At 36.8% G+C, this 19,543-nt stretch overlaps 1 protein-coding gene across 1 annotated transcript in view; it reads right to left on the bottom strand.

The window, feature by feature from the left end:
* Nucleotides 1-5,969, bottom strand: part of LOC124615895 (CCR4-NOT transcription complex subunit 10-B) — a 152,304-nt gene extending 146,335 nt beyond the window's left edge. Inside the window, exons 1-2 of the mRNA XM_047144069.1 lie at nucleotides 5,244-5,969; nucleotides 2,032-2,182 (exon numbers count right to left, since the gene is read on the bottom strand). Of these exons, the coding sequence (XP_047000025.1) occupies nucleotides 2,032-2,182; nucleotides 5,244-5,516 (424 nt within the window). The 5' untranslated portion in view covers nucleotides 5,517-5,969. The remainder of the gene's footprint in view (nucleotides 1-2,031; nucleotides 2,183-5,243) is intronic.
* Nucleotides 5,970-19,543: the final 13,574 nt, after the last annotated feature.

Here is a 19,543-nt window from a genome sequence, read left to right as displayed (position 1 = left end):
TGATACAGATAGCCGTACCGTAGGTGCAACCACAACGGAGGTTATCTGTTGAGAGGCCAGACAAACGTGTGGTTACTGAAGAGGGGCAGCAGCCTTTCAGTAATTGCAGGGGCAACAGTCTGGATGATTGAGTGATCTGGCCTTGTAACACTAACCAAAACGGCCTTGCTGTGCTGGTACTGCGAACGACTGAAAGCAAGGGGAAACTACAGCCGTAATGTTTCCCGAGGGCATGTAGCTTTACTATATGGTTTAATGATAATGGCGTCCATACAGCTATGAGTAGCAATCTATCCTTTTCAAAACAGTATCATTATTCTATTCTAGCAATCCATAATTTTCATAATATTATCACTTTTCCTATTAGTTATATCTCCAAAAGTATTTTTCTTTTTCATCAGTAATGGTCGTATTTTTTTATTTTATTTATCCATTTCTCTTTCATCAGCAATGGTCGTATTTTTTTATTTTATTTATCCATCTGTAGACAGTAAATGCTACATGAATTTTGTCAAATATACATGTAAATTTTATGCTAGAGCATTATAAGGAAATATATGCATAAAATAATACAAAGTCTGTCCCCCCCTCCAAAATCTTGGTTGTGGCAACAGACTGATCTGTAGTGTAGCCAGTCTATGTTAGGTTGAAAGCTCATAATTTGGTTGTAAGCTGGCGAAGCCAACAAATGAGAAAACCAAATAAAGATTGTGCTAAAAGACTGACCTTTTGCATAGCCCAATATTTACATTTGTGCCATATTTAAACATCATTAATGTGTTTTTCATCATAAGAACTGAAACTACAGTGTAAATCCAAGACACATATATTTGACAATGGACAAGCCTTGGATAAATATTTTGATGCTCATCCACTATGAAAAATGCAAGGTGGGGTCTACTGTGTAACTTTTACCATACCATATACAGTAATATGGTCATTGGAGGCATCCATTTCCACCCAACGGCTTTGAGCCATGATGGAATGGTGTTGTGATGTATAATGCCAGTGTAGTGTGGTGTTTTTGAGTTGTTTCATGTCTGTAGATATCCTGTTGCTGTATTTGATAGTGCCCTCTGGCAGCGGATGTTGCCTTGGTATTGGGTTCATTTGAGTGTCAGTTATCACTATGGTAGAGAGAGAGAGAGAGAGAGAGAGAGAGAGAGAGAGAGAGAGAGAGAGAGAGAGAGGAGGGAGGGGCCGGCAGATAACCTTGATGATTTTGTCGGGGGCTTTTGTTGGCAAGCAGTTTTTATTTTTGTTTTATTCTATAGTAATTTTAATGTTTTGTCTGTTTTATATTTATAATATTGCAGTTGAGTTTTAATTGAGCTAGTGCATATAAAGGTTTTTGAATATTTGGAATTCTGGTTTAAGTGGAGCTTTGTGAGTTATGTAGGTGTGTGAAGTTTGTGATTGTGGTTTGCCAGTAGGTATTCAGAACTGCATTTCAGCTATACACATCACAAAAATGTTCGATTCCATTTTTTGGGGTTATAGGTGTTGGTTTTTTGGTATCAAGGACCACTTTTGAGCTATATAGGTCAAGGGAAAGGTCTGCTTCTGCCTTTCAAAACTGAAGATGTTGGCTTTTTGGTATTGTGGGCTCTGTTTGGGCTGTATAGGTCATGTGAAGTGTACGATTCCTGCTGGTTTTGTGGCTGTAGCATTACGTCTTAAGCTGAAATTTGTTTTTTAATAATATTTATTTTGGAATTATGCAGTATTTTGTATGGTTATATGTTTAGCTGGTCCCCACCCAACCTAACTCCCTATTTCCCACAGTTGTTCAGTTAGTTTCATTTCCTTGTTTGAGTGATATGTTCTTGTAACATCTTTATTTTTGTTTCCATTTGTTGGCATGTGTATGTAGTGACGACTTCATCGCCATTTTGTATAACTGGAAGTAGGCATTTTCATCATATTGATGACGTCATGGGTCAAAACAGACGGGAGGGATCAAACACTTTCCTAAGGCCCATTAATATAGTAAATATAGTAAATATAATAAGGCAATTGATAGATACATACCCATTGGCTCAATAAAGCTGAAAATTTTGTTCATGATTTTGAGTGCTGCATGATACTGCTTCAGGTGGTATAAGAGAACAGCTTGGTTATAATATATAACACAATGTTCTACATCTTCTAATGAATCCAGGTCTTCAATGTTGATATGAGCCTGAAATTGACAAGTGATGTTTATATATTTGTGAGAACTGGATGAAAGTAGGCCTAATAAATATATTACTTTGTGAGCACTAAAACAAAAATCAAGCACACATCAGATATTTTATAGCAGAAAACATGGAGCAATTTAAAAAAAAAAAAAAAAAAAACACTGCACATGCACCTCTCCCTCCCCAAAGAATATTTTACTAGGGCGACTATAAGTGTTCCCATTTTTTCATGTGTGAATTTCCAAATTTGAGAATAGAGCAGCATGAAAACTAAAAGTCCTGAAAATAGTTTTCAAGTGATGTACACTTCTGCATTGTAATTTTTCAGAAGTTATTCTAGAACAAAGTAATAAGCACTGATGTAAACAACTCATTATACAATAGCGTGCTAAAAAGTACTTCCTCCAAGTTTTTATTCTGTCCTCAAGATCAGGTGAGGTCTAACATGTTATGCATGTTACTCAGTCGACTTTCCTACTTCAATGATGCAAGTGGCAAGCCTCTGTCGCTAGAGGGCTCTGGGCTGTAGTGTGTAACATGCCAGTGTGTAAAATAATTATGTTGGCACACTGTAAACTCAGAAAACTAAAAGCATGAATTTGAAGAGTTTATCCACACATGGAGCACCCTCTCCTTCAGCATGATAATGCCAGATCAAACACGTGCACTGCAACATCAGCAACAATCTGACACCTTGGACTCACTGTTGTCAGTATTCCTCCACATATCCCAACTTGGCCCCATTTGATTTTCATCTGTTTCCAAAACTTAAAAAACACATTCACGGACTTCACTTTGATCGTTATGAAGTCGTACAAGTGTAGATGAGGCTGTGATTCCGTCAACAAAGTCAAACATTCTACAGTGGCAGTATCAACAAACTGAACTTTTGTTGAGAGAAATGCGTTCATCGCCAGGGTGACTATGTTGAGAAATAAATATGTAGACATTAAGAATAAAGATGTAGAATAAAAAGCTTTAAGAGATTTCACATAAAAAGTTTAGATGCATTATTTTTTCAGCATGCCCTCATAATATTGTGATATTTTGTACATTTTATTGCTATTATTATTATTAAAATCCTAGGTGCCTGAGGCAGGTTAAAATGGGGACAACAGCAAAGGCTGTCAGTGGCATCAATTTTGTGTACAGACAGTCATGAATGCCTCACAAATTAAAATTGAGGGTTGCAAAGCAAAGCAGATATGCTCACTATGTGATATTGAAAAACAGCTGCAATTACTAAATTTAAACAAGGCTTCATACTATGTTGGAATCCCTGTCAGATCATAAACCAAAACTGCAGCTGAGTCAGGTCTCATTTTAACCATAATTCACATGAAAAACAACTGCGCCTAGTGGTTGAAAGAAATCACAGAGCAACAGTGCCTTCAAGAAGGGTAGCAGAAGTTTCTACAAAACTGGCGTACAATCTCAATGACATTCACCTGCTGTAGAGTTATGGAACATAGCTTAAAAATAATAAGTTACCTCACACAGAATGACTTCCTCCATGCCAACAAGCATGGATTCCAAAAACACTGCTCACATGAACGTAACTCATGCTTTTCTCATATGACAGTGAGAAAGCCTTAGATCATGAAATCAAGTGTATGCAATACTTCTTGACTTCTCATATGCATATGTCTCAGTAGTACATTTATGCATATTAACAGAACAATGGTCATATGGGTCTCACACTAAATTTGTGAGTGGACTGATGATTTTTTGGTACAGAGAATGCAGCATGTTATCTTGGATGAATGGTCATCAACAGCAGCTGAAGTAACTACAGGTATGTTTTGGCCTAGTGTGTTGGAGCCATTGCTGTCCACGACAGAAAATATTAATAGTAATTTCAGAATTTTTGTATATGATAACAGTTATCCATAGTGCATCAATATCTTAAAAAAAAAATTCTGCACAAATATAGATATTGACACGATTCCAAATTAGAGCCTGGATGCAGCTTGCTTTAATTGTAAAGTTTGTAGGATACTTTGAAAATATAATCAGTTAACAAAGCCGAGAGGCATCTAACCAACCTATCTAATGTGAATCATAATATTATTACTACACAACTGTAGGTTTATAAATTAAAGAACACGCAGAATGGGTTGTAATTTCTTATACTATACCAAGTACAGTGTGAATCAGAACTTCACTGACAAGCTTTCTGATGATGTTCAGAGGTATCTTCTGAGTATTTCAGTACAAGGGACTCTCAGTCTCCAGAGGCCTGTTACAGAGTTATTGCATTTTGTTTGGTTTTTTGACCAATTAGTTCTGTATCTACACTGCACTGAAAATAGTGCGCAACACTGCAAACGTCGATAGTAAACGCTGTGTCTTGTTTCCATTCCCTCAGGATACTTGCTGTTGACAACAGTAATATGTTCCCTACCACACTGCCTTCAAATCTGCATTCAGCACTGCTCCGTTATGTCTAGGGTTTTGTTGCCTGGTGATGTCAATCATGCGTTAACAGTGATATGCGGCAGTACTAGGGAGAGGTTTACAGATGAAGAGTTGACTGATATTCACACAATGGAAAAGCAACACAAGGACACCACGCTGAGCCACTGCTGCACTGATAGCACCTGCATCACAGTAGGGTCTGAGGGTTCTTGCGTTGCTCTGTTTTGTGGGTTGTACATTTTGGTTATTACATATTAAGTTTAATGCTTTTTCACACTTGTGAAGGTATTTTCACAGAAACAAGGATCACTGCACTAACAAACCGAGTAAATCATAATTACATTATTACTCTGAAATGAGCTCCAGAGAGACTATCGGTCTTTCCAACTAAAATACTCATAAGGTGATCCTGAACAACCTCTGAAAGTTTGTCTGTGAAGGTCTGGTTTAACCTGTAGATTCATGTTAGAGTATCCCTCAAAATACTGACAAGAAGTTATCGAAGTCAGACGTTGAACATTGATTATCAGGCAAATAATCCAACAATTTCGAACAAAAGATAAAAAATTCAGCAAAGCAAATATGGAAATCATGTCAGTACAGGGACTCATTCGATATATGCAAAAGATGGAAAAAATTACAAACCTGAGAGCAAACTAAATTCATATTTTTGCGGAATAGATCCGTTTTCTTTAGTTCACTTTTGTAATACTCTGCCACTGCTTTGTTATGCAACACTTTAATATCCTGTGGTCGAGCCGCTTCTAATTTTGCTAGGTATTGAATGCATGACGAAAAATTTCCTTTATTAAAGTCCGCTAATGCTGCCTGTGCCCATTCCCTTTCCTGCTCCGAAATCACAGGAGTAGAAGCTGCCTCCGTCTTCGACTTTTCACTTTCTGCTTCTCTCTCTGCCATGATAGACGCTTAATCAGAATATACTAGGTATATATCTATGCTGCCTATGTGCTACAAGGAAACCAGCTCATATTTAATTAATAAATGCAGCATCAGGCAGTAGTATTAAAGACTACTACCCTTCTTTGTAATTTTAATTTTGAATCAGGTACCGAACCATTGTTGATTTCACAAGGCAAAACGGTTTAAAAGAGCCCTTGATTCCCGGCTACCAGTTTAACAACAGTAAAACAATTTGAAAGGTAATACGAGGTTGAAAAAAACTAGAGCTGAAACTTGAAACGTTATAGAACCAGCCACGATAATCATACAAGTCCTTTGTTAATTAAATGCACATAGTATGCACTGTCCCAGGAAACAAACGCTGAAAGTAGCGTTTATATCCATAGTAACATACAAACGCTAAAAAGCAGCTAGACTGTAAACTGTAATCACTGACACACTCGCGTGTATGTAAACAACTGTAGCAATGTCTTTGACTGTTGAGCGTACAGGCGTCTAAAGCTAGCGAAATGAGGGATGCTCAACTACCAGACCTACCGATAGATGGCTCTAGCGCGTGCCGGCAAAAGATTATATCATTGAGTGTTCACTAGAAATCACTGGTGTCCGCCATATCTGAATTTGGCAAAGAACGAAGTGTCAAAACACAGATGAAAATGTTTTTCGTTCTGCGCCCTCATAAGTTTTTTATATTGGATGTTCTAGACATCTACACATCAACATAATGAAGTGTTTCTGATCTAGCGAAAAAAAAACAGTGACAGTTCTGCTATGAAATTCCTAAATTCGAGTGTTTTGGTAGTTTAAGAAGCTGACCTATAAATCGTTTACCATTAATTTTATGAGTACTTATTTGCCCATATTCAAACACTATTTAAGATTCAATGGAGGTCAACTAATTACCTTACTTCCCAAAGCTTTTAACTACAGGTATAATTCGGAAAATCAAGTTTGGAAAACAGTGAAGACGTCTCTTTTAAAAAAAAAAAAGGTGACATAGTTTGCTTAGGGGTATCTTTACTGACAACAGAAATTACAATTTAACTATTAAAGTATTACTTACGTATAAACGGAAAAATTGTTATTTTTCTTTATCTGAAGTGATGCATTACCGATCTGCATATATGCTGACACTAATTGCAACATGCACTTACGAATGTGGCCCTCTCTTTGATCAGAAATGTAAATGCCATGATTTTATTAACGCCTGTACGTGGCATGGTGTATTTTAACTGAGCAATAAGGTAGAAGCACCAGTGTTTGACAGTGCTTCAGTCTTTGATACGAGACAAGAAATACATTTACATGAGACAAACATAAAGGCCAACGTTAAGGCTCCTCGTAGATGCATGAGTTGCATCATTTGGAAGTTAAGTCTAGTAATAATATGATACTGGACTGATCTATGATGTAGAAAGTGAAGGAACTTGTTGAAAATAACATCGATCACAGCTTTTAGTTTTAAGGTTGGGGTGTCTTAAAACTGTAATTTTCCAGTCTGACACCCAAACAATGACTGGTACCATGGTTTTATTTTAAAATTGAATTCAAAACATGTCAGTGGGCAAAATTAATTACACTGTGAATTACAACATGGAATTTTATTTCTGTGAATCTTGGTTCCAGTTTATGACATGGTGTCAATCACTGGAATGACTGGTTGTCAGTATAGGGCCCAAGCAAAAAACAAACCTGAAAGCGAAAGCTGCAGAAGCTGGCCAGACAGGCACCCCAATGGGTGACATTATATTGCAAATTTAGTGTAAAAAGTTCCATATTGCCTGAATCTGCCCTATACTGATGGCACATTCTAGTCCAGTCGATTTTCTTCTCTGCAAAAGTACACTAGTCAATACCAGTGGCACAAAGGTAGTGCCAAATTACAAACTATCCGGTAACAACAGAAGTATTGCTGGACAATGTACAGTAAATAATATGTAATAACCTGAAAAATTCAGAATTGGTTTGAAGAAATAGAACAGTATTTGGAAAGAGAGTAACATTTTGAAAATAACAAATGACACAAGTAGAGTTTTCAGTTCTTATAAAAGCTCACTTAATTATTTTTTTTTCCCCCGTCTCTTCTCCATTCTCAAGGGGAAAATGCGATAACATAAAAGTGCAAGAAAGTTGTGTACAATGTTGGAAATGAAAAAGAAAATCTCACTATGCTTTAACAGCATATGCTGCTGTAAAGCTTGCTTTTCCTAAGAACATGATTTCCTCCCATCTCTCTCTCCCTCCCTCCCTTCTCCATGTGAAGAGTATTCCTGTAATAATAGCTAATAGCATACCAAGAACATGAGGGTGTCACAGTGGAGATATGTTTTCTGGTACAGACGTCTGATACAACTATTCCACAGCAAAACTTTCTTTCAATAGGTGTGGTACGAGTGCACTCCCATAGGATAACAGAATATCATGTCCTCCAGGAATCACATTGGGTACACCACATTGAGCATAAACTGTACAGCAACTACAATATTTTGTGAGCAAGTAATACCAGTCAGTATCTTTAATTTTAACATAACTCTTGACTCCCATAATTACCTTCTTATACGAGTGCTTGTACTACAGGTTATTGGTAAAGCAAATACTAACTGAATAGGTCTTCGTACTTTCAATACTTAGCAGAAATTATGAAAAAGTAAATTGTTTTATTACTGTATCACCTCTATGGTGACTTAAGAGGTACTGACTGGTTTATTTGAACATTTAATAGAAGCCTTTTTACCTGCTATTGATAAAGAGCCATTCCAAGTTCTGTACTGAACAATCTCTCGCTTTTTTCATGAGGTTTGTTATTCTGTATACTAATATTTCTTCTTCTAAATGGTAAATAATGCATTCAGACATGGTTGGTATTAAAGATAATTCATGAAATAAATTATATTTGAACCAGAAAATTAAAGGTTCCACATGGCACATGAAAAGTACCTTGCTACACACATGTATGTTCAGATTCCAAAATGTCTGTGAATGAGTTACAAACTTTTTTAAATAGAAATATGAAGAGCACAATACTTTGGGTCTGCAATAACTCAAATGTAAAATACTTTAGCTCCCTATGGGAAACTTTGTTCTTTACGTGACTCGTGCAACTGCTTTCACTGTTAATGGAAAACTAAATGGTTTATGTTAAAGTTAACTAGCAAAAAGTGTAACCATTGTTACATAATTTCTGTGAAGTAAGACTCCTTAATGTTAATTCCTTCCTTTGTCATCATAACTTGATAATTTCAGGTCCGTATGGGACATATGAACTAACAAAATGAAATGCTTTTATTACTATGACCAAACAAAATCTTTTTAACATGTAGTACACACTTCAAATCAGCAAAAAGTGTAACTGTATAATTAAGGTAAATGTTGATGAAAATTAGGCATGTAACATGAAGACTGAAATTTCCTAGATTTCCAAGTGTAACTGTAATCACTGTATTCTGTACTTTGTGGTGCTACAAAGATAATTCTATATGATTATTTGCATCCCCCCCCCCCCTACACAGGAACATATAATAGGAAGACCTCCTAGCAAAATAAAGACAAAATTCAGAAAATTAGGTTTTGTCTTACTCAGGCCCCATTATTCTAGAATGGTTCTAAAGTAATAAGAATGCTTACGATCAATTGGAACATTGTGTTCATTCTAGGAAGTATTACAACAAGAATTAACAGAGTAATGATTTTATTGCTCTTATGTTGCAGATTATCCACGAAACATAGGGCTACTGCGTACTCCATTAGATCACACCCATCCTGTGATTAAACTGTTTTCTTAAAGTGAAAAATTCAAGTTAACATAGTTATTGAGGGAAATATTTTCTCACACTGAAAGCCATCTGTCAAATAAGTCTCAGAACATTTTTTTTCATTAATTTCACACAAATCACCTGTTTTTAATGCAAGTGCATATTTTGTAACACCAAACATCTTAAAATAAGCTTATATAATAAACAATTATAATTTTGTTACAATATCTACACAGGATGTAAAGAGTTAATTTTACTTCAATGTGATTCATCCTTTGAAGTTCATCATTACACAACAACAAACCTATGGACAAAATAGTTTTAAAAAATCTGTCAAAATGTCACATCCATCTGCATGGAATGTCCCATTACATAATCTTTTCCAATTTGAGCACTATACATGATTAAACAATATGAGTTTATTTAACTTCTGCCTTATACTTGATTTGTTGTTTAAAATTTTCTCAGCAGACTTTTTTTCCATATGTTTTTAAGCATATGCAGGAGTACAGGGATGCAATCTTACAAACAAGTTGAGTCTGATGTAAGTCCTCAATTTCATAATAGTAATCATGACCAAGAGCAGGAAATGGCTAAACTACAAATTTATTTTTAACACAATGAAAAATCTTGGCCTGTATATATTTCTGTCGCCTATCCCCAGCAATCACAAACATCTGAAACAGTTTCTCTGAGTATTCTATAACATAGTACACACAGTCACTTGTTTTAACCAGTTTTCCCCGCTTAACAAAATTTACAAATGCATTTTTATTGGCCATATTGGGAAAAGCTTGGAGAGCATCACATTCTAATGCAGATTTAACTACTGGTGGCTTCAGTATGTGAAGACAGTCTTTGCATGTGATCTGCCTTGAAAGGTGCAATGACACATACCATGCAATATAATAGAGTATATTTTGCTTGTAAAATGAGAACTTAATCTTATCATCAAGAAGTGCACACCACTTTTCTACTTCATTTTCTGCAGCACTTTCATCGCTTTCTGCTACATGCTTTCTTGCATGAAAATCACAAACAGTTGGCAAACAACACACATTAAAATTTGAGCAATTCCCATTCATTGCAGTGACACTGTTACCCAAGAGCAACTTTCTCATGGCACATTTGAACTGGTATGCATTTGGATTGTTGTTCCAACCACCTCTGGACCGAATGCAGGGGGGGGGGGGGGGGAGACTATGTGGTCTTGTGACAGTTTATATGTTAGCAAATACTTCAGAGGAAATTCAACACAAAACGTACTTGCCAGAGCTATGTGCCTGACTGATTGCACATTGAAAATTATCCAAAAAGCAAAAGTATTTCTTGCATGGAGCAGCAACGGAACACCTATGATTTTTCAGCTTTTGATATAATTTTCAGTGTCTCTGCAAATACCAAGCCAATAAGAATTGTTGTCAAGTCTCAGGGGGCTCTTGTACCCTTTACCTAATGGATTTCTGGAGTTCATAATATCAAAAATTCTACTGTTGCTTTCACTTCCTTTAAAATTTAGATCACCAACCCTCCTCAAAAACTCCATACTATCTGCCACACTAGAACTCAAAGTCTGTGCAGCTAATGAAACATTCATTTTTCTATTTACATAACTTAGGCTATATGTTGTCCTGATAGTTTGTTGGCAAATGTCATACCTTCTTGTTGTACCTTGTTCAATTGCTCAATGAAATGCCATCCAATAATGCCAGTTGGAGACTCAATAACAGATACTTCTGCTAGAGCGTTTCTGGCTAACTTAATCATATGACACATGTCCAAGATACAATGAACATTGTATTTTTCCACAAGGAAAGTGGCTTTTAAAATCACCCTTGGAAAAATTTAAAGTACAGCCAAGTGAACATAAAGTGCTTATATTTACCTTGCAGCCATCACATGTAACACACCAAACCCTAATGCCAGAACTGTGCAGCCTCTCTAAAGCAGATTTTATCAGTGTGGCCTGATTATTTGCCTGTACAACACTGATAAATAAATATACAATTGGGCATTTAAATTTGCCTTTAATAGAGACAAGCATGAAAACCAGAGCCTCAGATACCTCTATTACTTCTTTTGACTGAGGCACTTCCACACCAAAGTCCATAAAACCTGTGTATCACTTACTTCCTTGGTCCCAAACTACTTGCTTCCTAATTGCCATACTGTCTACTATTAGACATGAATCGCTGAACTGGTCCCTTACAATTGGTTCAAATCAATGAACTTAAAAACCATCTTTTAAGAGGCCAGGTTCACAGTCTACACTTGCCACCCATTTGGAAATCAATGATTTATGGGGCAGATGCATTAATTTTTGCAGGTATGCATATGCTGCTGGTGAATAAAAGTACACAGTCATCGCAAACATTTTCACATTTGTTGTGTATCTATTACCCTTTGATGAGAGAGAGTTGTTCACTAAATTGCACACTAATTCCACTTGTGTTCCTTTCTGATGATTGAGGAAGTTATGTAACTTCTCAGGAAGATGCCCCTCCTCCTTAATTGAACTTATGATGTCATCCATGGAAAACACTTTCTTCTCTCTTCTTCGAAGTTTTTCACGGACGCACTTCAGTTTACGTTTTAATTCGTGCACAATGTCTGAGAAAAAATTGCAAATTTCGGTCGCCTTGTCTTCCATTCCTACTTTCGACTGTATACCACAATCAATTACTGAAGAAGCAACTGCACTCTGAAATAAAGAAATAATTTCGTTATATATGATTGAAATAACTCAAGGCATGATGAAAAAATATTATAAGAAAACTTTGGGAGTGTGAAAACATCCTTATACTAACGTTTTCGACACAATTCGCAGCTTCTGCATTGGATAAATGGGTCATGCTTTCCACGCAATAATTCTCATTGACAACATTGTCCACGCAATCAGTAGCTTCTACAGTGGGCAAATCGAGCACGGATTCCATGACAGGACGCTAAAAACAAAAATATGGACTTATATTACAACATTGCTTAGACCTATGTAGCCCATTTGTGTCCGTACAAAATAAGTTCACAAAAGTAAAAAGCACACACATAGCAAGGAAATTAATTAGCTACCTCAAATGGAGAAGCATCGTTGTCACTCACAATCCTAACACCATGTCGTCGTGGCTGTTTATTTGGTGGCATCAAATGTGTCGGAAAGTCAAAAACTTATGGCACTGCTTCGGGTTTGAGACGTTTCTTCCACGTTCCGGGGCTCACTACGTAATCCTCTTGTCGGAAATGGTTTCCGCAAAGAAAACTGTTAGACGTAGGATTAAAACATTTCCGCTTCACGGAAGTAATCCACTTCTTCAGCAGCTCTGGGTGCTTTAGAGGAAACCTGTTCAAAAACATCTAATTAGCAAACGCACTAAGTCTGTATTGTATCAGTAGTCCTATTACCTGTGAAATGGTAAGTCACCTTCCTTACTCCATCGCTTCGTACAATTGAAAGCGGAACAAGAAATTACCATTTCCATAATCCTTAATTCCTTATACACCGCACAGACCGAGAGAAACTTCTTGCCAAATTCGAATATGGCGGGCAATACAGACGACAGTAATCAGCTGGTAGAGCCATCTATCGGTAGGTCCGGTAGTTGAGCATCCCTCATTTCGCTAGCTTTAGACGCCTGTGTTGAGCGTAGTCACAGATGACTGGCGAGAAAGTTAGATGTGGCATCGATTATAAAATTTATTTACTGGGTGCGCTTCTCCATTGCGTGAATATTAATCAACTCTTCGTCTTTAAACCTTTTCCTAGTACTGCCGCATATCACTGTTAACGCATGACTCACATCGCCAGGCAACAAAACCCTAGACATAACTGAGCAGTGCTGAATGCAGATTAAAAGGCAGTGTGGTAGGGAACGTTTTACTGTTGTCGACAGCAAGAGCCTGAGTGAATGGAAACAAGACCCACAGCTTGTACTGTCGACATTTGCAGTGTTGCGTACAATTTTCAGTGCAGTGCAGATACAGAACTAATTGGGCAAAAATCCAAACGAAATGAATTACTTTGTAACATGCCACTGGAGACTGAGAGTCCCTTATACCAAAATACTCCGAAGATACCTTTGAACAACCAAGAAAGTTTTCAGTAAAGTGATTCACACTGTACTTGGTATAGTATAAGAAACTCTTTTGATAATATTACAACCCATTCTATGTGTTCTTTAATTTATAAACCTACAGTTGTGTGGGAACAAAGGACAATAACATGATTCAAATTAGATAGTTACATGCTTCTTGGCTTTGTTAACTGACTACATTTTCCCAGTATCCAGCGACCTTTACATTTAAAGTAAACTGCAATCTTTGCACTAATTTGGAATCGTGTCAATATCTGACTAGATTTTTGGACAGAATTTTTCTTTTTTTTTCAGAAAGTGCTACAGTGTGGGTACAAACAAATTTGTCCAGATTTTTTAACCTTCAAATCTATTCTTGTGTAATATTTCATCCAAATAAAATATATTCGCTGCTACTTGGTTTCGTATCCAAAATGGCCCCTTGGACAACCACAGATGGGTAAGGATCTACAATGTCCACTGTTACCCCTGTCCTGATTTAAAACTGGTGCCAACTTTCAGTTTTGTAACTTTCACTTCACTTTTATAAAGTTATTAAGTAAATTATCTATACTGTAGATGCTGACGACATATATCTGCAAAACTGACAGGGCTAATATTGATGAAGGAAAAGTTCAGAGAGCAGTAAAAGAAGTTTTCTTTAAAAGGAGAGTATTTGAAAAACAGTGGATAAAATTGGTTTAAAGAAATCTATGCTGCAGGGACACATCACCACAGCTAACAAATATTCAGATGAGTACACAAACAACTAGATTAACATATTGTAATTCTACTGCTTTTTGTTAACCAGTTGTCTTATAAATATAACAGTTATAATTGTATAGTATCAAAAATCCTTTTCTGTTCTGTATATTGGGCCTGACTACATTATATACTTTTTTGAGATCCATGTGATGGAAGCAGTTCTGGAAATTCAGACAAAGAAAAAAATCCAGACAATGGGTACAATAGAATCCAAATACAAACTTTTTATAGACCCCGAGAAGATTTACTAGCTCAGTACTTAATGAAGGCCTTGAATTTACATTATGGACTCACATACAACCAAACACATGAACTGGCGTACATGAAGGCTGGAAAACTACAAGAAAAAAAGGAAAAAAAGAACTGCCCTAGGAACACATAGCACTGGAGTATGGATTTTTATAGAGACAACTGAAGCTCTTTCTTCATAGACCTGAAAATATGAGTTTTGCAAGGGATGCGCCATTTGACAAAATAAATATTAACCTTATCTTTGACAACCTTTTGAGTGCATTGGACAAATGTAATTTCACTCCAGACAGAATAATGAACTTGGACGAATGTGTCATTTCACAGTAATGCAGCCTCCTAAAGTTAATCCAGGACATGGCAGGAGCAGGTGGGAATGGGGGCCTCACAAGACAGGGGAAAATGTCAGCATGTTTGCCGTCTGTTAGGCCTCAGGGATGGCAATGCAGCCAGAGCTCATTTTTCCATGAGTTGATATGTAGGACAAATTTCTGGATGGTGCACCAAATGGATATTTCACAACCAAATTGCTCCTTGAAGCTCTAAAGCATGCAGCTAAGTGGATGAGTTGTCACAAACATAATAGCCTACTAACACTTCTGGACAACCGTGCAAGTCACATCAGCACTGATGTTATCAATATGACCACGAATATTGGAATCACTCTTCTGACATTCCACATTGTTATCACAGGATGCAGCCACTAGATATCACAGTGTTTGGGCTGTCTACAGGGCACCTAAGAACAGCAATAGCTGAGTGGATGAGGATGAATCCTGAGTTCCCAGTCACTATTTCAGAGATCTGCATGTTTTGTGGAATAGCATTTTCATTTGCCTTTACTCAAAAAATATTGCACCTGGCTTCAAGGTGCCTCAATCATGGCCATTTAATTGGATATCATTCACGGAAGAACATTTCAAGCTATTGTAAGAAACTGAGCAGTCAGCAGTCTGTACACCAGATTGTCATACATCTTCTCCTGTGGTATCTGCAACTTCATATGATGCTTCACCTTCCACTTCAGCTGCAGACCTAACAAAATTCCAGTTCCTGAAGACGATAGGCGTTTCTCAGTAGCTCTGAGGAGGGAGGGAAAATCAATGCAAAATAAATCTGCAGTTTACACTAGTACTGCAGCCAAAGATGAACTGGAAGCAGTAGTGGTGGGTAAGATAAGAAGAGCTCCAAGGAAGACCTTGTTCCAGAACAAGAAGAGATTTAATATCTCTGCAAAAAATAAAATCAGTGATGATACAGACAATGAATAAGAAACCCTTCCTGAGAATGGGCTACGCGGTGAAAGAGAAGACGATCAAGCCCGAACCTTAAAAAGCTGACAGATGATGAAGAAGTGAGGTCTGCTGATATCATTTTGGTTTGTTTCACCACCAAGAAGACTTATAAATATTATGTTTTCCGAGTTATAATGCAGTTGGGAAAGGGGCAGTGTGTGTTTCCTAGCTGTGAAAAAAAGGATATGGATTTGTGTTCCCAATTGTCCAAGATGAGTCAGTAGTGGATATGCATGATATTATTTGTGTCCTGCCTTCTGCAGGAACAACTGGGCCACAAAAGCATGGGAGATACTGTGGTTTAATGTTGATTTTGAAATGCACAGTATTTGTCAAAAAACGAAAACAATTTTTCTTTAGGTTGATTTTGATATGTATGACATGATTAACATATACATAATACTTTTTCGAAAAACTTGACTTTCTTTATACCAGTAACACACTGTCCACTTTTACCTCATGCAATTTCAGGCAATGTCTACACTTATCCCACCATGGAGTAAATGTGGACAGATTGCAGGTATCTTGTTGTTTTTTTTTTTAGTTGGTTATCATGATGTTGAGGATATGGAGAATTGGTTTAATATTTCTGATAGGATTACTCCAAAGATACTAAATTTAAAAAATCTGCCTCAAGTGTTTTTAAGATAAAACACAAAATATAAAAAATGTACACACTAGCCCCACCCTCCCCTGATAGTTGTATAAACTGTCTAAACAGCAAAGCTTAAATAAAAATATATATCTTAATCTTTATGGCAGCTACTACACTTTGATTCTATTATGTTGTATAAGAAAGAATAGATTTTATTTGATCCTCATCAATTATAAATAGTTTATAACTTCCTTGTAAGAAATAAAGTTGCTATAATGAAGATTTGAGAAAACATTCCTTTGCAAAAATGATGTTTTTATTATAATTTTATTTTGCTTCATCTTGTTTTGAGCGACAAAACTCATCGATTAAGTCACTGAAGCCAACTTCAGTAGCTGTGTCGTCGACAAATCAGCTATGATTGGCACTCTACTCATTTGATATTATGAATTTTTTTTGTCATCTTCAACTTGCTGAACTTTTTTTCACTAGCTTCATTTAAGGTGTTTCCTAACAGGAAATTGAAGGTAGATGAAATTTTGTGATATATGTGAGATCTGTTTTTCGTTCAGTTGATACTTTCTCAAATACTTTGGAGCACTCTAGTTGCATGGGGGCTTATTAATTAAATTATTGATTGAAAATATTTTTTTTGTAGCTGTCTGTCCGATTACGTAAGTCTCGTAATCGGTTGGCCCTGACTAGTATTTTTACGCTATCTGACTGCAACAAACAATGTAAGAAAATTTTCGTAAACACAGTTAATTAATTAAGTCCCCAGCAACTATAAAACCTACAAAATCCAAGCACAAATGTAACTGTTCTGTATGTGGGAGTGTGACTCAACGTCCACATCTGGCACGGTTCTTTCCAACAAGACAAGAATTTTTAAATACCAACTATACTGAGGTGACAAAAGAAAATTAGAAAAACTATAATTACGCAAGAAAACCAGAATTACACTCTAATGCAAGAACACAAACCAGATGCTTTGTTGACTGAACCTGTAGTGATGCATTATTTCAGATACACAATTAATAAAAGAACATTGTAGTTTTTACCTTCATATATATTGACGAAATGCACTCATTACAATAACATCTGCTATCTCTCCCATCAAATAACTGCATAAAACATGGAACAACACTCTTTACTACCACATCTCACTCCGACTTCACGACAAGCAGTGCCCACTAGCACATCTCGGCACGAACTCTTAACACATACTGTCCTCTACGAGCTCTCTACTAGCACTGACTGCTACGAACTCTTAACACGCACTGTGGAGGCGGCTTAATAGTACTCTTTGGCGCAATCTCTGGCGCAGTGGCACAGTGTAGCCACCTTTCATATGCCCCTCCTCCACAGGCCAGAATTTGATGGTATTTTTGCCAGCATTGGTGGTGAAAATACCACCAAATTCGTCCAGAAAAATACAGACAAAAATAAAAGATAATATTAATACCTAAATATCACATAATTAGTTAAAATTTTGGCTTTGCACTGACCTTTTACTAACCTAATATATGAAATACAGTAAGCAATACAACTTCTTTTCATACATGTGACTTTACATAATAGTTTACACAATATACAAAAAATCAGTTTATACAAATGTTCACATAAAATGCTTTCAATGATTAGTTTATACAAAAAAGAACACCAACAGGTAACATCTTTTCAGTAAAAGCAGTCCATCAGTTGCACCCAGTAAAGTTTAGCAGGTACACCCAGCAACAAGTCACATTAGTTCAGTAGAAGCAATCCATCAGATGCACCCAGCAATGTTAAGCAGGTGCAGACGCCAACAAGTGACATCATTTCAGTAGAAGCAGTCCATCAGAGGCACCCAGCAATGTTGAGTAGGTGCAGACAGCAACAAGTGACTTCATTTCAGTAAAAACAGTTCATCAGTTGCACCCAGCAATGTTGAGCAGGTGCAAACAGCAACAAGTGACTTCATTTCAGTAGAAGCAGTTCATCAGTTGCACCCAGCAATGTTGAGTGCAGGTGCAGACACCAACAAGTGACACCATTTCAGTAGGAGTAGTCCATCAGTTGCACCCAGCAATGTTGAGCAGGTGCAGACAGCAACAAGTGACATTATTTCAGTAGAAGCAGTCCATCAGTGGCACCCAGCAATATTGAGTAGGTGCAGACAGCAACAAGTGACTTCATTTCAGTAAAAACAGTTCATCAGTTGCCCCCAGCAATGTTGAGAGCAGGTGCAGACACCAACAAGTGACACCATTCAGTAGAAGCAGTCCATCAGTTGCGCCCAGCAACGTTGAGTTGGTGCAGACAGCAACAAGTGACATCGTTTCAGTGGAAGCAGTCAATCAGTTGCACCCAGCAATGTTGAGTAGGTGCAGACAGCAACAAGTGACATTATTTCAGTAGAAGCAGTCCATCAGTGGCACCCAGCAATATTGAGTAGGTGCAGACAGCAAAAAGTCACATCTCTCAGCAGAAGCAGTTCGATAAAATTCACTAGCACTGATCACACTGTTCATCAGAGTTTATGAGCAGAAATTAAACATGTCCTGCTGGCACCAATCATGTAGAAAAGGTACAGGTAACAGTCCATAATTTTTTTTTTTTTTTTTACAATCACTGATCACACAGTTCATCAGCAGAAATTAAACACGACCAAATGTCACACATCATGTTGAAAAAGTGCAAGTAACAGTTCAGAATATTTATCTTCACTAATCAGACAGTTCAGGCATGAACAATAGTTTGAATGCACATACAAATGCTTTTACAGTAACATACAAATCATAACAAACACACAAATGATGTCAGATAATTGTCCTATTAACTATTACAAATACTCAAATATCAGAAAACCTATAATATTTATGGGTGTCAGTGCAAGCCACTACAAACAAATAAAATAATACTTAGGAGATAGGTGGGTAGGATTAGGAAAGGAAAACACACAAAACACACTCACTCATCTTTCATCCACATTAAGTACTACTGTGTAACTGAATAGTGTTAATTGTGTAAATGAAATTCTGTCTAAATCTGATGTTCATCATGTGTATCAAGTAGTACTGGCAGCAATGTATAATAGTCAATAATAGTTAAGTCAACGTCATAGTCATCATGTCAAGACCAATGTTTGCCAAGCCAGATCAAAATGTACTGTTGTTGAACAACTGTCAGTGAGCCAAGATATGCAATTACTTCCTCTCTCCAAAAAAAGTATATACTGCTTAGTTATTTAACAAAGTGTGTGTATAGACTATCTTCCTTCTATTTTAGTGTTCTAGTCTGCTCTCTTCATCCTCCTTGT

This window comes from Schistocerca americana, chromosome 5, assembly GCF_021461395.2.
Source record: "Schistocerca americana isolate TAMUIC-IGC-003095 chromosome 5, iqSchAmer2.1, whole genome shotgun sequence".
Taxonomy (NCBI): domain Eukaryota; kingdom Metazoa; phylum Arthropoda; class Insecta; order Orthoptera; family Acrididae; genus Schistocerca; species Schistocerca americana.
This window is presented reverse-complemented; position numbering and strand designations above follow the sequence as displayed.